This window comes from Rhamphochromis sp. 'chilingali', assembly GCF_963969265.1.
Source record: "Rhamphochromis sp. 'chilingali' genome assembly, chromosome: 8".
NCBI classification, from domain to species: Eukaryota; Metazoa; Chordata; class Actinopteri; order Cichliformes; family Cichlidae; genus Rhamphochromis; species Rhamphochromis sp. 'chilingali'.
The window spans coordinates 8,466,206-8,487,746 of NC_137935.1; the positions used below are offsets into that span (position 1 = coordinate 8,466,206).

A 21,541-nucleotide genomic window follows, 5' to 3' on the forward strand; every position below is an offset into this window, starting at 1 on the left:
CCTGCAGTCATGTGTTAATTTTAAAATTAGCCCTATATCACTGCGCATACATTGACATTTTCCCCCTGCTGTTCCTCCTTCCTTTCATCAATGCATACAAACACTCGCATCAACACTAGATGATTATGGCTTGCATGTGAAGTTGCAAAAGTCTCCAATGGGAAAACAAAGCTGTTAAACTCCACGCTCTGAGTTTCCTGCTGAGGCTGCTCCATGGTATCATGTGGCGAGCCTCTTATTTTAGTCTGGATGTTAATACATAATACAAATGTACACTGCGATTTAGGATTATCAATGTAAAGGCATCTTAAGCCGAAGCAAAAAAAAAAAAAAGAAGTTACAGATCTGCACTACCCTGGGACACAGAGCTTTCAAGAAGAGCAGTCATCTTTTGGGGAGTCCTGCTGGTAATAGCAGCAGAAGTTTTTGAGATCGGTTGATAAATCAAGCTGCTTTAAGACTCCCTCCTTTGCTTTGACTATAACTACTGCATGTAGCAAACCTCTAAAACATAATTGGTAAGAGAAGTGCTCTATACACTGGCTTATCTGACATTTCTAGATTTATGGTTGACTGCCGCTCACCCTGTGGGCCAATTGTAGCTGCCCTTGATAAATGGGAGTAGGTGGTCTTAGGCGATTTTAAAGCAATGCAGTTCTTTTTGGAAACTGAGGGGGAAGTGCCTCAAAAGAAATACTTAGTCAACCTGCTATCACGGCCTTTTACTCCTTTTAGATACAAGCTTTGTCCCTTTCTTCAGGATTAATCAAACCTCTTATCTTAACCACGTTAATAAACAGGGTCTTCTGGAATCTGTATTAAAATCAGTTTGTTGCTATAGGCCAGTGTTTCCCAGCTGTGGTTATCAGGAGCTTGAGCACTGATGGTTTTCATTTAAGCTGTTTAATGAGGATTGAATAGACATGAGATACCAGGAGAATGTAGTTAATTACTTTCTTCAATAGAAAACGAGTGGCACTTTGGGTCCCAAAGATCTGTGTTGGAGCCAGTCACTGTCAGCGTTCTGCATAAAGATGAAAAACTGAGCGGATTTTCTGTTATTCTCTGCTGGGCCTGACAACAGTCCCATCACACGCATTGATATTCCACTCTCCCTTGCTCATGCCAGAGGGCTCCACCAAGATTTTACAATCATATCAGTCACATTAAAAGCAAAGATGCAAATCAGTTTGACCATCGGATCCTTCCTTTTCAAGCATTTGATAGTGACATTTGAGGGCCGCTTCAAATTCACTGGTTTGCTCTCTTGCCAAGAGTTAGATAATACAAATGGATATCAATCATGTCTTTAAGCTTTCGGTACAGAAATATCTTGATCTTGCTTAAAAAAAAGATAACGCTAACTCCAATAGCACCCGTTTGGATCCTTTGTGCATTACTATTATATCTGAGCCACGATATAAAAAAAAAGGGGGGGGGGGGGGGGGGGGGGAGGCAAAAAATCAATACCCATTAATACATTAGTCTAAAATAATCTTTTTAGAAAAAATTTGTTTGGCACAATGCAGAAGAAATTTGACCTATATCCTGATTTCCTGTTTCCCAATCCAAACAAGTACTGCAGTGGGAAAGTATGACCAGGTTCAGGTTGTACAACATAAAGCAAGGGCTTTCAAGAAAGCGGGAAATGCTGCTAAGATCATCAGAAGGAGGCACAATCTTCTTCATCCTATAGTGGCCATTACCAGACAGTATAAAAAATTTATATTGTCCATGGCTGCAACTTGTCTTTAAATAAGGGGTTAGAAGAGTCTCTGGATTCTGTAGCCTCCTGGCTCTGAAACATGTAATCAGCCTAACACATGGACAGACACGGAGCAACTGCAAACGTTGATTTAGCTCTTTTCTTAGACTCTTGAACTAAAATTCAGAAAGTCATTAAATCTTGATGATCTGTCATTGTTAAATGACTCAAATGGAAAAAATAAGCCTTTCACCCCCATATACTAGCACGTTTGATTGTGGAAGGCTCTTAGCTGGTCTAAATGGGATCAGGTCTCATACTGTGTGCCACAGGTGTTCAAACCCACAGGAGGCGATTGTTCCTAAAAGCCACAGGCTCGCTCTCTTCAAAAACAAGGGTGAGAACAAAAGCAGCAAAGATCTCGACTGTTTCACATTTTCAGGATGGAAACGCTGAACTTCACTAGTCATAACGAATATGTTAAATATTCAGATTTATTATTCATTTTTAGAAATAAAAAAAAATATATAGGCTATATCCGCCGATATTTCTACATTAATTGTGTAATTTGTTCACAGAAGAACAACAAAATCAGCGTAGGTTCAAGTTTTGTTTGTTTTTCAGTTGATCAAACCTGACGAGGCTTGACAAGATGGCCTTCAAGAATTCTCCAGAGGGCGTGGATGCGCTCTGGAAAGACTGGCACATCAAACAAGGCAAAGTTTGCTGCAGAAAACAAATCTCCTTTACTGCATTCACGACACTTGTAATATTTGCTTCTTTCCCCCCTCCAACAGGAACTTTTCACAAACTTAATTTTGCCTTGAGGTAAATAAATAACTGAAGAGGAATTTTTATAGATAAAAAACACAAAAATATCTCAATTTCCACTCTCTTTAAAAATATTATTATAAGGAATACAACATGGATGCAACAGGATAGGGAGACGCATCACATGGTGTTTCTATTTCTATTTAGTAGGGGACTACTGCAACACTCAAATTCGGTCACAGTAAACAGGAATTAAATAACCCAAATTGATTTGCTGGGCACATTTTTATGCACTAATGAGATATAAAATATTAAGCAATTTTAAGTTGCCTCAGTACAGCAGAAACATATTTTAATTTTTGTCCAGATATTATTGGATAACTTCAAACACACATACTACGCAAAACAAAAAATAAAACAAAGCTGACAGCAGCCATTTTGCATGTGGCATCCAGTTCCTGCCTGTAGTGCACAGATCATTCACTAGAGGGCAGAAGGCGTGTCATGCAACAGCTTCCCTAGGACATACAATACTGATCGTGCTGATTTAAGAAACTATCAAATCAAATATGATACAACTCACTGGCATAATTCTCAGGTAGCGGTTTGCCTAGTGTTGAACACTTTTGTCATTCAAAGGTGAAGAAAGCAATGGCAAAGCTCTTTGATTAAGCCATTTAATAACATCTTCCGTTCATATATCATCGCTTTAAACTAGATATTCCTTGCTAACACGAAATACTGGCTAATACGATAGTTGGTTCAATAGCTTTGAGCCAGTCCCTCCTTGTGCAAGCCAATGTCACACATCCATTTCTTGTGAACCACTAATAAATGCAAGAAGACAAATTGGTGCAAGGTTTATTTGTGAAACGTTCTCATGACGGGAAAAAACGTATATTTTGTAGCAGTCATATATATGAATGAACTTGATGTCACTTGTAAAATTCAGTGCTCGTGTGGAATGACAGGATGGGTTCAGTACAAACCTGAGGCCATAATTTGTTGTGCCACAGCGTTAGTCTATAAAGCATTTTTCTGTTATTTGAAATCAGCATGATTATTATATTCTATTGTATAGCATTATGAAAGCCATCCACTATAAAATGAAAAGAAAGGAAAAGCTTATTATGTTTGGCAATTTACTGGAGACAGAAAAGCTGCATGGGACATGTCGGGCAGGTTCAAAACATGAATCCAAAACCAGCGAGCTGCTCAGACAGACAGGCTCAACATGTGCGGGGTAGAAAGCCAATTGCAGAAATACCAGAGAGAACACCCAGAAAACGCATGCCTCAAAAATAACCAAATAACTGAATCAGTACCTTTGTGAAAAAGCCTCAATAAACGCCACATTGTGATCTTCCCAAACTGCTTTTCATGGTGCAGCTGCTAATAAGAAGCTACTGCTTGTATCAATACCGACGCACAAAGACACATAATCTGGTGTAAGTAGCACAAACTGCAGATGCCTAGGAAATGGAAATTGAAGTATTATTGTCTGATGAGATGTCTTTCATCCCCCTTACATCATGTTGTGGGAATCACTGAGGTGATTGCTCTGTATAGTCATGTAACAAGATTTCACAGCTCCCCTAGTCACCAAATGGAAATGGAAACTTTATGTTCTGCAGCGCAGAGTGAAAAGTAGATTCCTTCCTTTGTTGTTTTAAAGATGTCAGGGCCTTTCCTGGTCCAGTATCAAGTACACACGCAATCCAGGTTTGTAGCTGCTCTCAAAAAAGACAGTTATTTATTTAGTTTGGGACTATTATTATAAATCCCATAGTTTGTTGACCAACGTGAAGAGAAGTGAGGTATCAACTTGCAAATATAAAAATGTACAAATTTGTGGGAGGTACTAGTCATTTTGGGACTTGACTTACCTTCAAATTATGTCCAAATTCAAAGCAGTATTACAATTTAAAAATGAAAAGAAATGTGTCTGGAAGCTACAATAATTCCATTTTAAATTGATTTAGGTGGAAGACTAAGAAAAATTATTAAGTATGGGCAGTTTTGTACATAATTAGTAGATCAACTTTTAACATTTTAAAATTACATTTAATATCACGATGACCTCCCACACTACCAAGACCAAACTGCACATTTGTTGCATCAGGTTACAAAGTACCATTACAACATACTGCTGTGGAATCCTCCACATTTCCCCAACTGCGCAATAGGACAGTATCAGTAGTCAGAGAGCAAATTCAGTTCATTCACATTCTCGTGGTTTGACAGGGACTGATTTATTATCATTAGCAATAATGAAAGAAATATGCTGAAATTGTTACAGTATATCAGACATCAATTTTACTTTTGAGAACAACTGCAGACAATTCATTTTGGCAGTGCTAAAATGACAATGACATTGGGTCAGATGAGGGATGATTATACCCTCCAATTTAGTCTCACAACCTCGTTGTCTAGAATATATGCAGAGTGATCGTCTCTGTACTCCTTGAAAGAGAGAAAAGGCCTTTTTGAACGCATTTGCTTTTAGACAAAAAAGAAATGACATGTTCATGACACTTTTGGCTGCACACAGACGGGTGGTCCTGAAAATTAATGTGTTTTTTTTTTCTCCTCCAGCTGCACGGGACACAGATCAAAACCTGCCATAAGCTACAATAGGTGGTTAAATGACTCCGAATCTGAAATAATGCTCTAGAGGATGGCACAACCTCGGAGCTTTATCTGAGATGCACATAACAACCTCGTTTCCCTTTTTACTCGTGCTGATTCGATAAAACATTTAGAAAGTGCTTCAAATGGTGATGATATGCCAACTTTCAGGAGGATGAAAAACAAGACAACGTAAAGACTCGAAGCAGACCAAATATCACTCATTTGTAAAACGCATTATGACATTTTACAAATGTCACCTATTATGACGGTAGGATGTTTTAGCTAATTAATAACCTCCTCACATAGGTACTGTGATGGATTCTATAACACAGAATGAGGACTGTGGCTGCTCTTTGAAATGTTCAATCATCAACTGTGTTGAGACTAAAGTCACAAAAGTCACTGCTAATTGGAGGAGGCACGTGTGGCGCTCTGCATGAATTTAGGCCGTTTCGGTGTTTTTTTGGAATATTCCCAGGGGAATCCCTAATGAACACGGTGCACATAAATCATATCCTAGTAGTCAAGTGTGTTAGTCATCCTTGTCTTTTCTAACACAAAAGGACACACTGGTCTTCAGTAGTTTAGTTCTTCTTGTCGATTGTAGCACAGTGTAACATACAATTCATAAACTACTCTAATGCGATCTAGTGTGGGAGAAAACTATGCAATACTTTACACAAAGTGGGTAAAAACGGCCTAATTCAGCCAAATGTTGCTTGTGTATTATGCAACACACTGTGAACACTCCAAATTAAGTGATTTTATCAGTGCTTTAGCTGCAAATTACCGGCTTAATAACTGAACCATAAATAACCACTTAAATGCTCCCAGTAGCTGCATAAATTCAAACATTACAACACAACTGTTTTAGATACTCATTAAAAAGTACAGTAATTCAAATCAGTTTAATGCTTTGTGCAAATTACAATACATTTTACACCTATAATGTCCCGCAATGCAAATTAACAAAGACACATCACCAGTGATTAAACAGCCTACCTGAATATTTTGATTTTAAATGCTAGTAATACTGTAGTGCTTGCCATCTCTGTGAAACTACAATGTTATTTATATTTAAATACAAAATAATAAACCTTGTATGCTGTATTTAAACATGCCTAACATTCCTGAGCTTGTATTATCTTTGAATAAATGAATGCTGGTTTTATGGTACCACTTTCCTCTGCCACAGTTGCCGGTCATGTATTTCAGATGTCATGCCAAATGCAGGAGTACCTATAAATGGCTGCTGGCTAGTGGTGGATGGACTCGGCAGGGTTTGGAGTTTTAGCATCTAGCTGCTGGTTAGGTTGGACACTTCCCAAATGGACCAATCTGTGGTAAATGGGGTTACACAGCGTCTTAGGTTGCAGATGGTATTTGAAAGCACATAGCTCGGCAATGCTTTTTCCCCCCATTTAGAAAAAAGGCTCGAACACAAAAAAAGTAGGTTTGGGTGGTGTACAAGGTTGACATTAAGATGAAGGTGATTGTTAACACTCAGTCAGAGTTTGGAATCCATTCTCAATCCCGATCTCTGTGGAGACAATCATCCTCTAATAACAGTAATCTATCTCCTCGTTGGCCAAGACAATAGCTGTTCTGCAGGGGATGTAGACCTGAGAGAGAAAGAGAGACACAGTGGCAGGGGAGAAAGTGGGGAGAAAAGTGAGATGACAATTGAAGATTAATGATGTTAACAAGGTGTCTCAGTCATCCAGGTCACAGTATTCATGCGTGTTTGAAAGAAGGCAGCTGGACTTCTTTAGGTTCATGAAGACATTTTGCCTCTATCCAAGAGGCTTCTCTAGTTCTAAAACAAATGCCCTGAGGGTTGTTGACCCGCTATTAATTATGTGAGTCAACACATGAGCACAAGAATGGACTATTCCCATGTGGGGACTCACACAATCACCTCCAAAGGGACAACTGATACTAGGGGTTAAATATCTGGCACTCTGTCAGTTGTTTAAATGGTTAACGGACTGATTCTTATATGGCGTTTCTACTCTACTTGAGCACTCAAAACAATTTATACAACATGTTATTCGCTCATTTACACAAGCCTTTTTTGCTTTCTAACACCATTGCATGCATCAGGAATAACTCTGGGTTCAGTATCTTGGGATCGATCCACCACGGGATGGGCTCAGTGTTTAAGAACTAAAGAAGCTTTTTGCATGAGAGGCGAAACAACTTCACAAATTTAAGTCCTTTCGCCTTTTTTTCAAGCACTACAAAGACTACATTGATATAACTGATATAAGATCATCAATTTTGAAGATTAATGAGTGTTAAGTTTTATCCTTTTCAGGAGGGAGAAATCATGACTAGACATGGTCACCTCTCAAAATCAAGGATGACATAATGGCTAAAAAAAGACGAGTAGGATAGAGAAAAAAAAAAAAGAAATGCAAGGAGGATAACATGCAATTTTAAAATGATATATAAGGGAAAAGGTGGTCTAAGACTACTCGGAGGATAATATCTTTTAAGAATATTTAAAGTGTGACAGAATTGCAACTGCACAAAGACCTCTGGGTGGCAGTGGTGTCAGCATATCTGCAATGAGGAGAGGTGTCTTCAACTTCTTAAACATATCTCCATGAAGTGGTGGACTTCATCTGTCTAAAAACATATAATTAAATTTGCAATCTATTCAAAGCATGTTCAGTGAACTGAACAATCTGCAAATGAGTAAACTTGCCAGAAGTGGAGGCACGCTGCTAGTTTTAATTTCTGAACTCTCTCATCAATGCAGTAGCTGTGAGTTTCATCATCATCTCTAAACACTGGACTGTGAATCAATTGGAAATGTGTGATTCTGTAAAGATATAATGTAATTTCAAAAGAATCTTTGAGTTCATTGGGGTAAAGAAGAAACAAGTCAGGGAAAAACAACAAACAGAAAAAAACGTGGCATGTCACATTCCTTATGTATATACATACACATATATAGTTCAAAAAGTAGCTAATAAAGTGTTTGATCAATCCTTTTGATACTCACAGCGTCATTTGGCAGCAGGAAGCTGCTGTGTACCATTAGTCATTTCAGATTTATGCCAAAGGAAAAGCCAAGCGGGCATAAATGATGCTATATTTCCCAACAGAAAACGAAAAAAGCCAGCAGAGCTGTAAACAATTCAATCACTCCCTGAACTCTTCAAGTCGCCCCTCAGCATCAGTGGATCTAAGCTTACTGTGGATGTGCTTCTCTGGCAACAGTTTGTCACCGAGGGAGTCATACAGCCCGGCGCTGAAACACTGACACAGACATTGGTGACTAATTAAACAGTCACAGTGGGAGAGTCTCCATATAGAAGCACCGCGGAGAGAAGGAAAGGCAGAATGAATCGCTGCACCTGTTTAGACAAAAGCTACCACTGCGTCTAACCTGGAATATGTCAACAGCTTTTATTTCCACCAAACAGACAGAAATAGTGACAAATTATAAATTAATCTGTGAAAAAAGGACCAGCAGATACGCTCAAGTGTTGGCACAGCAATTAGTGGAAGACATTCTAATTAACATATTACTCCTTGCAACGTTAGGCACATACATACTTGACATACTGTTTTGAACCCATCCACTAACACTGAGAGACTAGATTGTGAAAAATAATTCCCTTTACAGTATATATACACAGCTCCTGACTTATTCATTTATATCTATATTTCTATCTCATCAAACACAGGGCCAGCTGAACTAAACTACTAGGTACAAAATGAGGTGAAACCCTGTCCATGGAAGCAGAACCTTTTTTTTTTAAGGACAAAATCAAGTTTGCGTTATTAGACGTTATAGCATTTGCCAATCAAGGTAATTTGGTTATTAATAAAACTAGTTGTGAAAAAACACAATTTAATAACAGTGAGATAAAACAAACAAATTAGAATTTGTGAAAAAGGAAAACTTATCAAGTACTCACGTAATTAGCTAAAACATTGTGGAAATTACTGGAAACATATTTAGTCTTTGTCAGTGTGATCAAATTTGTTACCACAACCAGTGTGATTAAGCTTTGGTTTGTGTCTGAGTGACCTTCAACATGTGTTGTCTTTGTATTGGTACACATTTAAATCTCTGAATAATACACCCTAACAAATTTCCTCCATATTAAAATAATTAGGAAAACTACAACTAAGACCAAAACTGATTAAAAACTAAACATGAAATATTTTCAAACAATAACCAGAATGTCTGTGAATGTCACTGTTTGTTTGTATTACACAAACTAATGAGAATTAAAATCCACTATGAATTTAAATAGGATCGCCAACGGTCATATCCAATACAAATTAATCTCATTCACCATCAATTGAAAGCTTTTTCAGGAGTATTATCATTGCATGGTCAGTATTATCCATGGACATAAAAAGCATGAAAATATGTGAACCCATGACAAGTGGCCATAAAAATGACAAATCTGACCTTGACCATGAGCACAATTTAGGTGAAGATCCATTAGATGTGTAAGTTTCAATAAAACTTCCGCACAATGAGGAGGAGTATCGATTCTTGTGAATTGTGGATGGATGCCTCACCGTGGCATGAGCTCATCGTTCTTTGCTGGATGAGCTAAAAATGGTCCTAAATGAGCAAATCCACTCAGGAAATTAGCTGAAACTCAACTGAACTCAACTGCAATGAAAAGAAAAACTTAAAATCACGTAAAAATAAAAACTAATAACGACACATGCAATATTTCCGCAAGTTGCAGATCATTGCAGCAATGTATAGGAAATGCCAATATGACCACGTGTGCAACACACATCTTAGAATCACAACCACAAAGTCGCTGCTGTAGCCAGCAGTTGTTGCCAGATCAGGTAATGGTTACTGTAATGCAATAACTAATTTGATAATTTATTGTAGGTATTAACAATAGGGGTTAAAAACAAAATGTGATGAAAAGGACAAAGTGGTACACAATAGGACACAATACAAAATATTGTATTAGTAGGAAGAACAGCTTAGCCGTTTGTCCTTTCTTGACTTCTTCTGTATCGCCTCACACCAAGCTCACATATGAGAATTTGGATTTTATACTCCCTTGCAGAACTGAATGCAGCCTTTTGGGCTAATACTAAATCTGATCAATGTTCAAACACACCGATAAAGGATTCATGAGCTGCTTCGCAGGAACATATCATCCACCCTGTCTCCAGACCCCAGCACCTAGGCTAGAGCACTGCCTGACTATAGGCTCTCTGTGCACTTTAACTCTCCAGACATGTCTCTGTTTGGCTCACTTTACTCACTTAACAAGTATCAGCTCCCTGTAAACACTTGTGTACATGTTGGTTGTACTTCAGGCAAAGTCTAAGGATCTGACAGGATAACAAAACAAACCTGACTTGGATGGTTAATTGAAACTACGACCTAAAGAACTATACCTGATTCGTTTTCAGCTGAGACACGATTTTGCAGGCCATTATTTTCAAAAGAATATTTTCAGCCGAGCCTCACAGTAAGCAGCATCATTTCTGAAAGACTGTTGTATTGATTTTTAGTACTTCAAAGATAATCACTTTTAAAAAAAAGAATATTGCTGCTCATAATTAAATATAATCCTTTTGATCATAGAGCTTACATTCCTAAAATTTCCAGTAACAAAAAGCCTCTGTTAAAAAAAGAAAAAACAAAACAAAGGCTCTCTCTGGTTTTTTGTGCTTTTGTATTATTTTATAATATTAGAATTTCCAAAACAATTGCAACCTGAAAGGCTCTAATTATTAGATTAAAAAAATGCCAGGTGTCTCCTGGATGTGAGATTTAAATCTCAATGAGATTTTTACCTGGGCAAACAAAGGATTAATAATAATAACAATAAAAATAAATGACACACGTCGGATAATCTCTAGAACCTTTACCTGAAATATCAAAAAGCAGGCCAAACTATTTGCTTGAAACAATCTTTGAATGAATTGTCCACCACACACTCACTGGACTCACTGGCCACTTAGTTAATTTTGAGAAGCATCACACAGTTGCTGCACCTCTATTACAGTATGTGAAGCTCTTGTTTCGCCAAATACCAAAGATGCTCTATTGGATTGAGATCTGGTGACTTTGCCATTTGAGTACAATGAACTGATTTTCACATTCAAGAAACCAGTTTAAACCAGTCGTAAAGTAATGGACATGATCAGCAACAACACTTAGGTAGGCTGGAGTGTTTAAACGGTGCTTAGTTGGTACTAGTGGATGCAAACGGTGCTAAAATGTGAAAAGTGGGCCCGATTATGCGAACTACTGTTTCCTTCTTATCAGCCTGACAGACCATTCTTTTCTGACCCCTGACATCCACAAGGCATTTGCACCCAGAGAACTGCTGCTTACTGGATATTTTCTGTTTTCAAGCCATTCTCTGTAAACCCTGGAGATGATTGTGGGAAGTAGCTAGCCGGTCGTCACGGCAAAGCTACGAGAGCGTCTCTCAGCATGGGCCCGAAAAAAGTTCTGTCAGCCGAGGAAGGAGACGATATTAAGAAGTCGCTGGAGTTTATGACAGAGGAGATTTCTACTGTCAAACTGCAGCAGAAAGCCATCCTGGACCTGGTCGAGGAAGTTAAGGCTCTCCGCATCCAGAACGCCGAGAAGGATCGGCGGCTGGCGTACCTGGAGAACAGAGTGGCGGATTTGGAGCAGTACACCCGGATGAACGATGTTATCATCACGGGGCTTCGCATCAAACCCCGGTCATACGCCCGGGCGGTCGCCACTGACAATGTAGGAGGGCCAGGAGAGGAAGATGTCAACTCCACGGAGCATCAAGTGGTTACCTTTCTACGGTCCAAAGGTGTGGAAGTGGATTATAACAACATTGAGGCTTGCCACCCTCTACCCCGAAAAAATGACAGTAACAAACCAGCCATCATTGTGAGATTTGCAAACAGAAAACAGAAAACAGCACTGTTAAAACAAGGAAGGAAACTGAAAGGATCCGATGTCTTCATGAACGAACATCTGATAAAAAGAAATGCGGACATTGCCAGGAAAGCACGTTACTTGAAGAAACAGGGAAAAATTCAAAATACATGGACCACCAACTGCAAAGTATTCATTAAACTCAATGGAACACCGGAACAAGCCAAAGTGTTGGTCATCAGAAATATGGAAGAGCTGGACAAATACTGAGGTCAACTTACTCTGGAGGTATGAATACACATGTGATAATCTGGAACTGAGAACATTTCGATACACAGACCATAATGTTCTAGACTTAGAAAAGGATATAGACCCGGAAAATAATTTCTTCTACAACATCAGCTGTAACTGCTGCTACTTCACTGATGAACAGTTTAAGCACACCATCAACACGGAAAATAAATTATCAATAATCCATTTTAATAGCAGAAGTCTGTATGCCAACTTCAACAATATAAAGGAATATCTAAATGAGTTGACAAATCCATTTGGAATTATTGCCATTTCTGAAACATGGATCAATGCGGAGAAAGGAATGGACTTTGGACTGGAGGGATATGAAGTGAATTTTGTAAATAGAAGGAACAAGAGTGGAGGGGGAGTAGCTGTGTAAAACCTAAACTACAAGGTGGTAGAAAGTATGACAACTGTAATTGATAATTTACTAGAATGTATAACAATTGAAATTTATAAGGAAAAAGAAAAAAATGTAATAATTAGCTGTATATATAGAACACCTGGCTCTAGTATTCAAGTATTTAATGACTTCATAGAGGAAATATTCTCTAAAACAAATCAAAAAGTTATGTTTATCTGTGGTGATTTTAATATTGACCTGTTGAATCCAAAAAAGCATAAAATGACCGACGAATTCCTAAACACTATGTACAGTTTGAGTTTACATCCTAAAATAACCAGGCCTAGCAGAATTACACCACATTGTGCCACCTTACTTGACAATATTTTCACTAACAATATGGAAAACAACATTGTGAGCGGAATATTAATTAATGACATCAGTGATCACCTACCAGTTTTTGCAGTTTATGACACTAATTATAAGAAAAATCAGCATGAAGAACAACTGAGATACAGACGTGTAAGGACAGAAGAAACTATGACTGCATTTAAGAACGATCTATTAAATCAGGACTGGGACAAGGTGTACAAAGAAGCTGATATTGATATTGCATATGGCATATTTTTAAGAATATTCATGGAGTTGTACGATAAAAACTGTCCAACAATAAAATACAACAGAAAGCACAAATATTCAGATAGACCATGGCTCACTAAGGGTTTACAAAATGCATGTAAAAAGAAAAATACACTCTATAGGGAATTCCTAAAACAAAGAACAATAGATGCTGAAGATAAATATAAAAAATACAAAAATAAGTTGACCAATATTATACGTGTATGTAGAAAGGAGTATTATAGTAAAATATTGAACAACAATAAACATAATATGAAAGGAATATGGGATGTTTTAAACGGTATCATTAAAAATAATTCTGGACAACAAAGTTATCCACAATACTTTATCGATAATGGCAATATTATGGAAAACACTGCTGATAAGGTCAACAGCTTTAATCATTATTTTGTAAATATTGGACCAAAACTGGCAGAACAAATTCCTGAGTCACTGCCATCAGTAGAATGTAGTGAAAACCTGATTGATAGGAACCCTAACTCAATGTTCCTCACATCAGTGGAGGAAAAAGAAATAATTGACATTGTACACATGTGTAAATATAAAACATCCACTGATTGTAATGATATTGACATGAAAATCGTCAAGAAGGTCATTGAAGGAATTGTAGGACCTCTAACATATATTTGCAACTTATCATTTCAGACGGGAAAAGTGCCAAACAAAATGAAAATAGCTAAAGTTGTGCCGCTGTATAAAACCGGGGATAGACGCCACTTCACAAATTACAGGCCTGTTTCTTTACTACCACAATTCTCCAAAATCCTAGAAAACCTGTTTAATAAACGATTAGACAAATTCTTAGATAAATATAAATTACTCTCTGACAGTCAATATGGATTCAGATCAAAAAGATCAACATCTCTGGCATTAATCGAATCAATTGAGGAGATTACGAATGCTATAGATCAGAAACAGTATGCAGCTGGAGTATTTCTGGATCTCAAGAAAGCATTCGACACAATCAATCATGACATATTAATTAATAAACTGGAACGGTATGGGATTAGGGGGGTTGTACTGCAATGGGTGAAAAATTATTTAAGTGACCGGAAACAATTTGTGAAGCTGGGTGTCCATTCCTCATCATGCTTGGACATTGCTTGTGGTGTTCCACAAGGCTCTGTACTGGGTCCAAAATTATTTATTATTTATATAAATGATATTTGTAAGGCATCTGATATATTAAAATTTGTATTATTTGCAGATGACACAAATATTTTTTGTTCTGGGGGGAATCTAAAGGAGCTGCTGGATACAATTACTTCAGAAATGTGCAAAATTAAAAAATGGTTTAACAGGAACAAACTATCGCTAAATCTAAGTAAAACTAAAATTATCTTATTTGGGAATTCCCTTAGAAATGCACAAGTGCAGATTCATGTAGATGGTGTGGAAATTGAAAGAGTACTTGAACATAAGTTTCTTGGTGTGATTATAGATGATAAATTAAACTGGAAGTCTCATATAAATCATATACATAACAAAATTTCAAGAAGTGTCTCAATCTTGAGTAAAGTAAAACACATTCTGGACCACAAATCACTCCACATTCTCTATTGTTCCCTGATTGCACCGTATTTGAATTACTGTGCAGAGGTTTGGGGCAATACTTACAAATGTTCGCTATCATCAATCTTTATATTACAAAAAAGGGCCATAAGGATAATCCATAAAACTGGTTACAGAGATCATACAAATCCACTATTCTTAAAATCAAAAATTCTAAAATTCACAGATCTGGTTCATTTTCTCACAGCACAAATTATATATAAAGCAATAAATAACCTGCTTCCTGACAATATTCTAAAAATGTTTTCTAAAAGGGAACGGGGATACAATTTGAGGGGGGAATTAAATTTAAAACATCCTCGTATCCGTACAACATTAAAAAGTTTTTGCATCTCTGTGTGTGGAGTGAAGCTGTGGAACAGACTAAGTAAAGATATGAAGCAATGTCCAAGCATGGCGCAGTTTAAAAAGCGGTTTAAGGATATGGTTTTTACAGGGTACAGGGAAAAGGTAGAGATTTGATAGGGTGTTCTTGTCTAATATTTTCATGTGTGTGCGCATGCACGGGTTTGTTGGTATGGGTGTATGTATGTATGTATATATATATATATATATATATATATATATATATATATATATATATATATATATATATATATATATATATATATATATATATATATATATATATATACACACATGTGTGTATGTATATATAAAAAAACACCCAGCACGCCCCTGCGGGCGGTTTATCCTTCAAGCTCGGGTCCTCTACCAGAGGCCTGGGAGCTTGAGGGTCCTGCGCAGTATCTTAGCTGTTCCCAGGACTGCGCTCTTCTGGACAGAGATCTCCGATGTTGTTCCTGGGATCTGCTGGAGCCACTCGCCTAGCTTGGGAGTCACCGCACCTAGTGCTCCGATTACCACGGGGACCACCGTTACCTTCACCCTCCACATCCTCTCGAGCTCTTCTCTGAGCCCTTGGTATTTCTCCAGCTTCTCGTGTTCCTTCTTCCTGATATTGCTGTCATTCGGAACCGCTACATCGATCACTACGGCCATCTTCTTCTGTTTGTCTACCACCACTATGTCCGGTTGGTTAGCCACCACCATTTTGTCCGTCTGTATCTGGAAGTCCCACAGGATCTTAGCTCGGTCATTCTCCACCACCCTTGGGGGCATCTCCCATTTTGACCTCGGGACTTCCAGGTTATACTCGGCACAGATGTTCCTGTACACTATGCCGGCCACTTGGTTATGGCGTTCCATGTATGCCTTGCCTGCTAGCATCTTGCACCCTGCTGTTATGTGCTGGATTGTCTCTGGGGCATCTTTACACAGCCTGCACCTGGGGTCTTGCCTGGTGTGATAGACCCCAGCCTCTATGGATCTTGTGCTCAGAGCTTGTTCTTGTGTTGCCATGATTAGTGCCTCTGTGCTGTCTTTCAGTCCAGCTTTGTCCAGCCACTGGTAGGATTTCTGGATATCAGCCACCTCCTCTATCTGCCGGTGGTACATACCGTGCAGGGGCCTGTCCTTCCATGATGGTTCCTCGTCTCCCTCCTCTTTCTTGGGTTTCTGCTGCCTGAGGTATTCACTGAGCACTCGGTCAGTTGGGGCCATCTTCCTAATGTATTCTTGGATGTTCGTTGTCTCATCCTGGACTGTGGTGCTGACACTCACCAGTCCCCGGCCCCCTTCCTTCCGCTTAGCGTACAGCCTCAGGGTGCTGGATTTGGGGTGAAACCCTCCATGCATGGTAAGGAGCTTTCTTGTCTTTATGTCAGTGGCTTCTATCTCCTCCTTTGGCCAGCCTATTACCCCAGCAGGGTACCTGATCACGGGCAGGGCGTACGTGTTGATGGCCCGGATCTTGTTCTTACCATTCAGCTGACTCCTCAGGACTTGCCTGACCCTCTGCAGGTACTTGGTGGTTGCAGCTTTTCTAGCGGCCTCTTCATGGTTCCCATTCGCCTGCGGGATCCCCAGGTACTTGTAACTGTCCTCTATGTCTGCAATGTTGCCTTCTGGTAGTTCAATCCCCTCAGTTCTGACTACCTTCCCTCTCTTTGTTACCATCCGACTACACTTCTCCAGTCCGAACGACATTCCAATGTCATTGCTGTATAGCCTGGTAGTGTGGATCAGTGAATCGATGTCTCGTTCACTCTTGGCATACAGCTTGATGTCATCCATGTACAGGAGGTGGCTGACAACTGCTCCGTTCTGTAGTCGGTATCCGTAGCCAGTCTTGTTAATGATCTCACTGAGGGGGTTCAGGCCTATGCAGAACAGCAGTGGGGACAGAGCATCTCCTTGGTAGATCCCGCACTTGATGGTGACTTGTGCTATGGGCTTGGAGTTGGCCTCTAGTGTTGTACGCCACATCCCCATTGAGTTCCTGATGAAGGCTCTTAGGGTCCCATTGATCTTGTACAATTCTAGGCATTCCAGTATCCAGCTGTGGGGCATTGAGTCATAGGCCTTCTTGTAATCAATCCAGGCAGTGCACAGGTTGGTCAGTCTGGTCTTGCAGTCTCGGCTGATTGTTCTGTCTACCAGTAGCTGGTGTTTTGCGCCTCTGGTATTCTTGCCAATTCCTTTCTGTGTCCCGCTCATGTATTGACCCATGTGCCTGTTCATCTTAGCCGATATGATGCCTGACAGGAGCTTCCATGTAGTACTGAGGCAGGTTATTGGTCGGTAGTTGGAGGGGACCGGTCCCTTCTTGGGGTCCTTGGGGATCAGGACCGTCCGGCCTTCAGTTAGCCATTCCGGGTGTCTCTCGTTAACTAGCAGCTGGTTCATTTGTGCTGCCAGACGCTTGTGGAGTGCAGTCAGCTTCTTCAGCCAGTAGGCGTGAACCATGTCGGGCCCTGGTGCTGTCCAACTCTTCATACTGGAGACCCTTTCTTGGATATCTGCCACTGTGATGGTTACTGGACCCTGTTCAGGGAGGTCGCTGTGGTCAGCCCTCAGATCCTCTAGCCACTGAGCATTGCCGTTATGGGTTGCATCCTTCTCCCATATGCTCTTCCAGTATTGCTCCGTCTCCAGCCTTGGTGGTGCTGTTCTCTTATTGTTCCCTTGCCACTGAGAGTACACCTTTGCTGGTTCTGTGGAGAACAGCTGGTTTATTCTCCTGCCTTCTATCTCTCTGGTGTACCTCCTCAAGCGGCTGGCCAAGGCTGTGAGTCTTTGCTTGGCAGTTTCCAAGGCCTCAGGTATGGACAGCTTGCTGTATTTCTTAGGCACCTTATTTGTCGCACCTTTCTGCAACTCCGTTAGTTGGCTAACCTCCCTCCGTGCTACTTTGATCTTGCCCTCTAGCCTCCTTCTCCATGGAGGGTACTGCCCCTTGTCGCTGTTCAACTTGTAGCCAAGCATCTCACTGATCACTGTTGCCGTATTGTAGATCAGCTTGTTAGTGTCGGTAATCGTGGTTGTAGGTATTGCCCGTAGTGCTGCATTAACATCATCTAGCAGACCTTCTGAGGGAACTTCACGTAATCTTGGTAACCGGCTACGCGGGATCCAGGTTTCAAGCTTGGCCATGATCCTATTTTTCAGGTCAGTTCCTCTCGCACTCAACGATCCTTCTCCTATCGCACTTGGGGCTATGTACCCAATCTCGGGTGGGGGTGATGATATCTCCCCCCTGACCTGGCGTCCTGACTCCTCCTTGCCGTAGCATTAATATATATATATATATATATATATATATATATATATATATATATAAAATTGTAGGTTGTGTATCCTTCAGGTGTTAATGGGGTTATTGAAAATGTGTATATGTGCGTATGTGTGTATATACGTAGGTATGGATAGATAGAAACATATATGTGTATATATTTAAAAAAAAAAAAAAAAAAAAAAAAATTACACATAACATATAATGTAATTACAAGGAGGTATTTCTGTAGTCTATTGATACTAGATAGTGGAAAAGGGGTGGGATTAAATAAGCTTATGCTTCTTCCTGCTCCTTTTTGAACATGGACGTTATTTGGAGTTGTGGTTGCTCGTTTTCCTTTTGTTTGCTTTGTTCATTTGTCTCTTTTAATTCTATTTTTTTTTTTTATACTTTTTCAACATGTTCAAAATAAAGATTCAATCAATCAATCAATCAATTGTGTGGTAGATCAGCAGTTTCTGAAATACTCAAACCAGCACGTCAGGCACCAACAACCATGTCACACTCAAAGTTACTTACAATACCTTTCTGAACCTCAGCAGGCCACAATAAACGTGTCTACATGCCTAAATCCACCGAGTTACTGCCATGTGATTGGCTGATTAGATAAGCTGCCAGTGATACTTAGGGTTAAGGTTTTTATACACATGGCTGTGAGTAAAGATGGCTGAAATTCCTCCAGAGTTCATGTAATATGTTCGAGTCTGGTCTCAAAGTACATATTCAATGGTACAGTTCAGAAAAATATACTGACCAAAGTGTACTAGTGTGAGCTTGTCTTTTAAAGTTTATATACATGTAAAAGTGTTAAGTGGGTCCCCTTATGTCATGTCACAGTTTTTGTCTGTTAGTTCACACTTCATGCTCATCAGCATCAGGTGTTAGATCTCACTGATGGAAATGTACATCTTTTGATCATTTGCCACAAGCTCGCTATTTTCTCTTACTTTCTTTTTCATTTCAGCTTAATTTCTTTTTTTGAAGCTGTCAAAGAAGACATCCCCTTTGAAGCACATGAAGTTTATCAAAAGGTTCTGATGCAGCTAATTATTCACCAGCCTTTCTTAGCATTACATATTTGACATTATAACACTCAAACAAAACTATATGTGTGACACGTACCCAAAGGGGGCCACCTAAAATAAGCTTCCTCTCTCTGAGACATTTTATTCTGTGACTATTTAAAATTTGTCTCGCTAAATGAATAAACTCTAAATGTTGAACAGCAGTAGTTCTTGATGTATGCAATTCCCATAAAAAGCCTGCCGAGGATACCGGGGTGTCAATTTTTTTTTTTTTAATCCACATAAGGAGAACAAAGCATTTTTTAAAATCATTTTTTATTCAGCTTCATGGCAAGCTGTTCTAACATTCACTCTTTTCACATAGTGGATAAAATTAAATACAGCTGAATACAAACACACACACACACACGCGGGTGCACACACAACATTAAAGATGTCCCACATGTGAAACAAAGAAGTACTTTAATATTCAGTGATAAATATGTGCCATTTAAATATGCACAGTTTAAACATACAGTACTGTGGAAAGGTTTTAAGAGCTTGTGAAAGAAAATCTTGTTACATGATGGTGCTTTTAAAATGTAAAAACGCTATGGATAGTATTTGTTTATCATCTAAACTCATCTATACTCATGCAAGATGTATGGTATTGTATGGTATAGGACAAGTAAGTCCTAAATAGAGATGGATGTAGGTGCCATGTCTTTTCATGAGTTGAGATCAGAGCTGTGCTGTGGGTCATGCCGTTGCAGGGTACCGTCTTTTCTCTAAAAGTAGCTTTTTATGATTCTGTCTGACATTATTGTGATGCTGCCAAATTCTGTCTGCAGAATGAATTTAGAGTCAGTAAGAGACTTCTTTCACAGTATTGCTTGTTGCACAAAATTTTTGGTTTGCAAAAAGCCAAAAGGCTTCACTGTTTCCTTGAGGGACTGCTCCTTTAGCGCACTTTCTAGCCTTTTGGTGGACAAAGCAAATTTATTTGTTTCCACATCAGAGGAATATCCTCTTGGAAACAATTCTCCTATAAAGACTGGGTCTGATCCTGACTGTACATGGGTGGAGTAGACTCGGTCTTCTGCCAGTTGTGAGGTGATGGCAATCTTACACAGTTTTGAAAGAAATGCACTTAACATGGCTAATGGTTCTGGTCGCCGTCCTTGCCTGTTTCTTTGTGCCTAAGCAGAAGAGATTGGAAAGCACATCTAGAAATGGCTTATCTCCTATTACCTTTCAGTAAAGCTCTCCCTAAAAATGTTTGTTTGCATGCATGGTCTTTTTTTTTTTTTTTTCCACTTAATGAGTTTGGTTCAACATGTGTATATAACTATATCACTTGCAAATATAGTATATGATGAAAATGCAAAAGGGGTCACTTTTGTAAGTAATTCAATAATTCAGACAAGACTGAAAGCGCTAAAAAGATGCTGGATGACAAGTGTCCAGGAGCAGATTTGTAAACACAGGGTATTACAGCCACATGGTACTTGCCACAGCCTAACATGTTACCAGGATGCAAAAGACTCTGCTAGCTTAATCCAATTATGTGCATTCTCAGTCTGAGGTGTGATGCGTTCTTGGAGGATATGAGAGTTTATTATCACACTGTAACGAGGAAGCTGGAGAACTGACAGACCCATTAAAAAGACAGGAGAAAAGAAGTTTGTGCAGACTTTGAAAGCAAAAGTTGTTAAATAAAACATGGATGGTGTGGGCACCTCTCGCAGCCCCCGCAGAGGCTCTTGTCTGATTATTCTTGTCATAACCAGGTAGGTGTGAGGAGGAGGAGGAGAAAAGCATCTTTATGCAAGACTACAGTCTCGCTGTGCAATCTCCACAAAGAAGCCTATAAAGCATATACAGTATGTACAGAAGGGTCCCCGCTTGCCTTCTTCCTCCCTCTCTGTCGGCTCCATTCCTCTCACTTCCTGTCGTTCCCCATTAATCTATGATGGTGCCAAAATTAGCAGATGACTTGTTAACTAAACTTCACATTTTGGCCAAGAGGGATGTGGGTGAAGCAGCAGTGTTTGAATTAATAAGAGTTAGG

The 21,541-nt window shown here is 39.3% G+C and overlaps 1 protein-coding gene across 1 annotated transcript in view; it reads right to left on the reverse strand.

Annotated features, from left to right (window-relative positions):
- Positions 1-4,712: 4,712 nt before the first annotated feature.
- Positions 4,713-21,541, reverse strand: part of gbe1b (glucan (1,4-alpha-), branching enzyme 1b) — a 105,251-nt gene continuing 88,422 nt past the window's right edge. Inside the window, exon 16 of the mRNA XM_080889059.1 lies at positions 4,713-6,729. Within this exon, the coding sequence (XP_080745185.1) occupies positions 6,667-6,729 (63 nt within the window). The 3' untranslated portion in view covers positions 4,713-6,666. The remainder of the gene's footprint in view (positions 6,730-21,541) is intronic.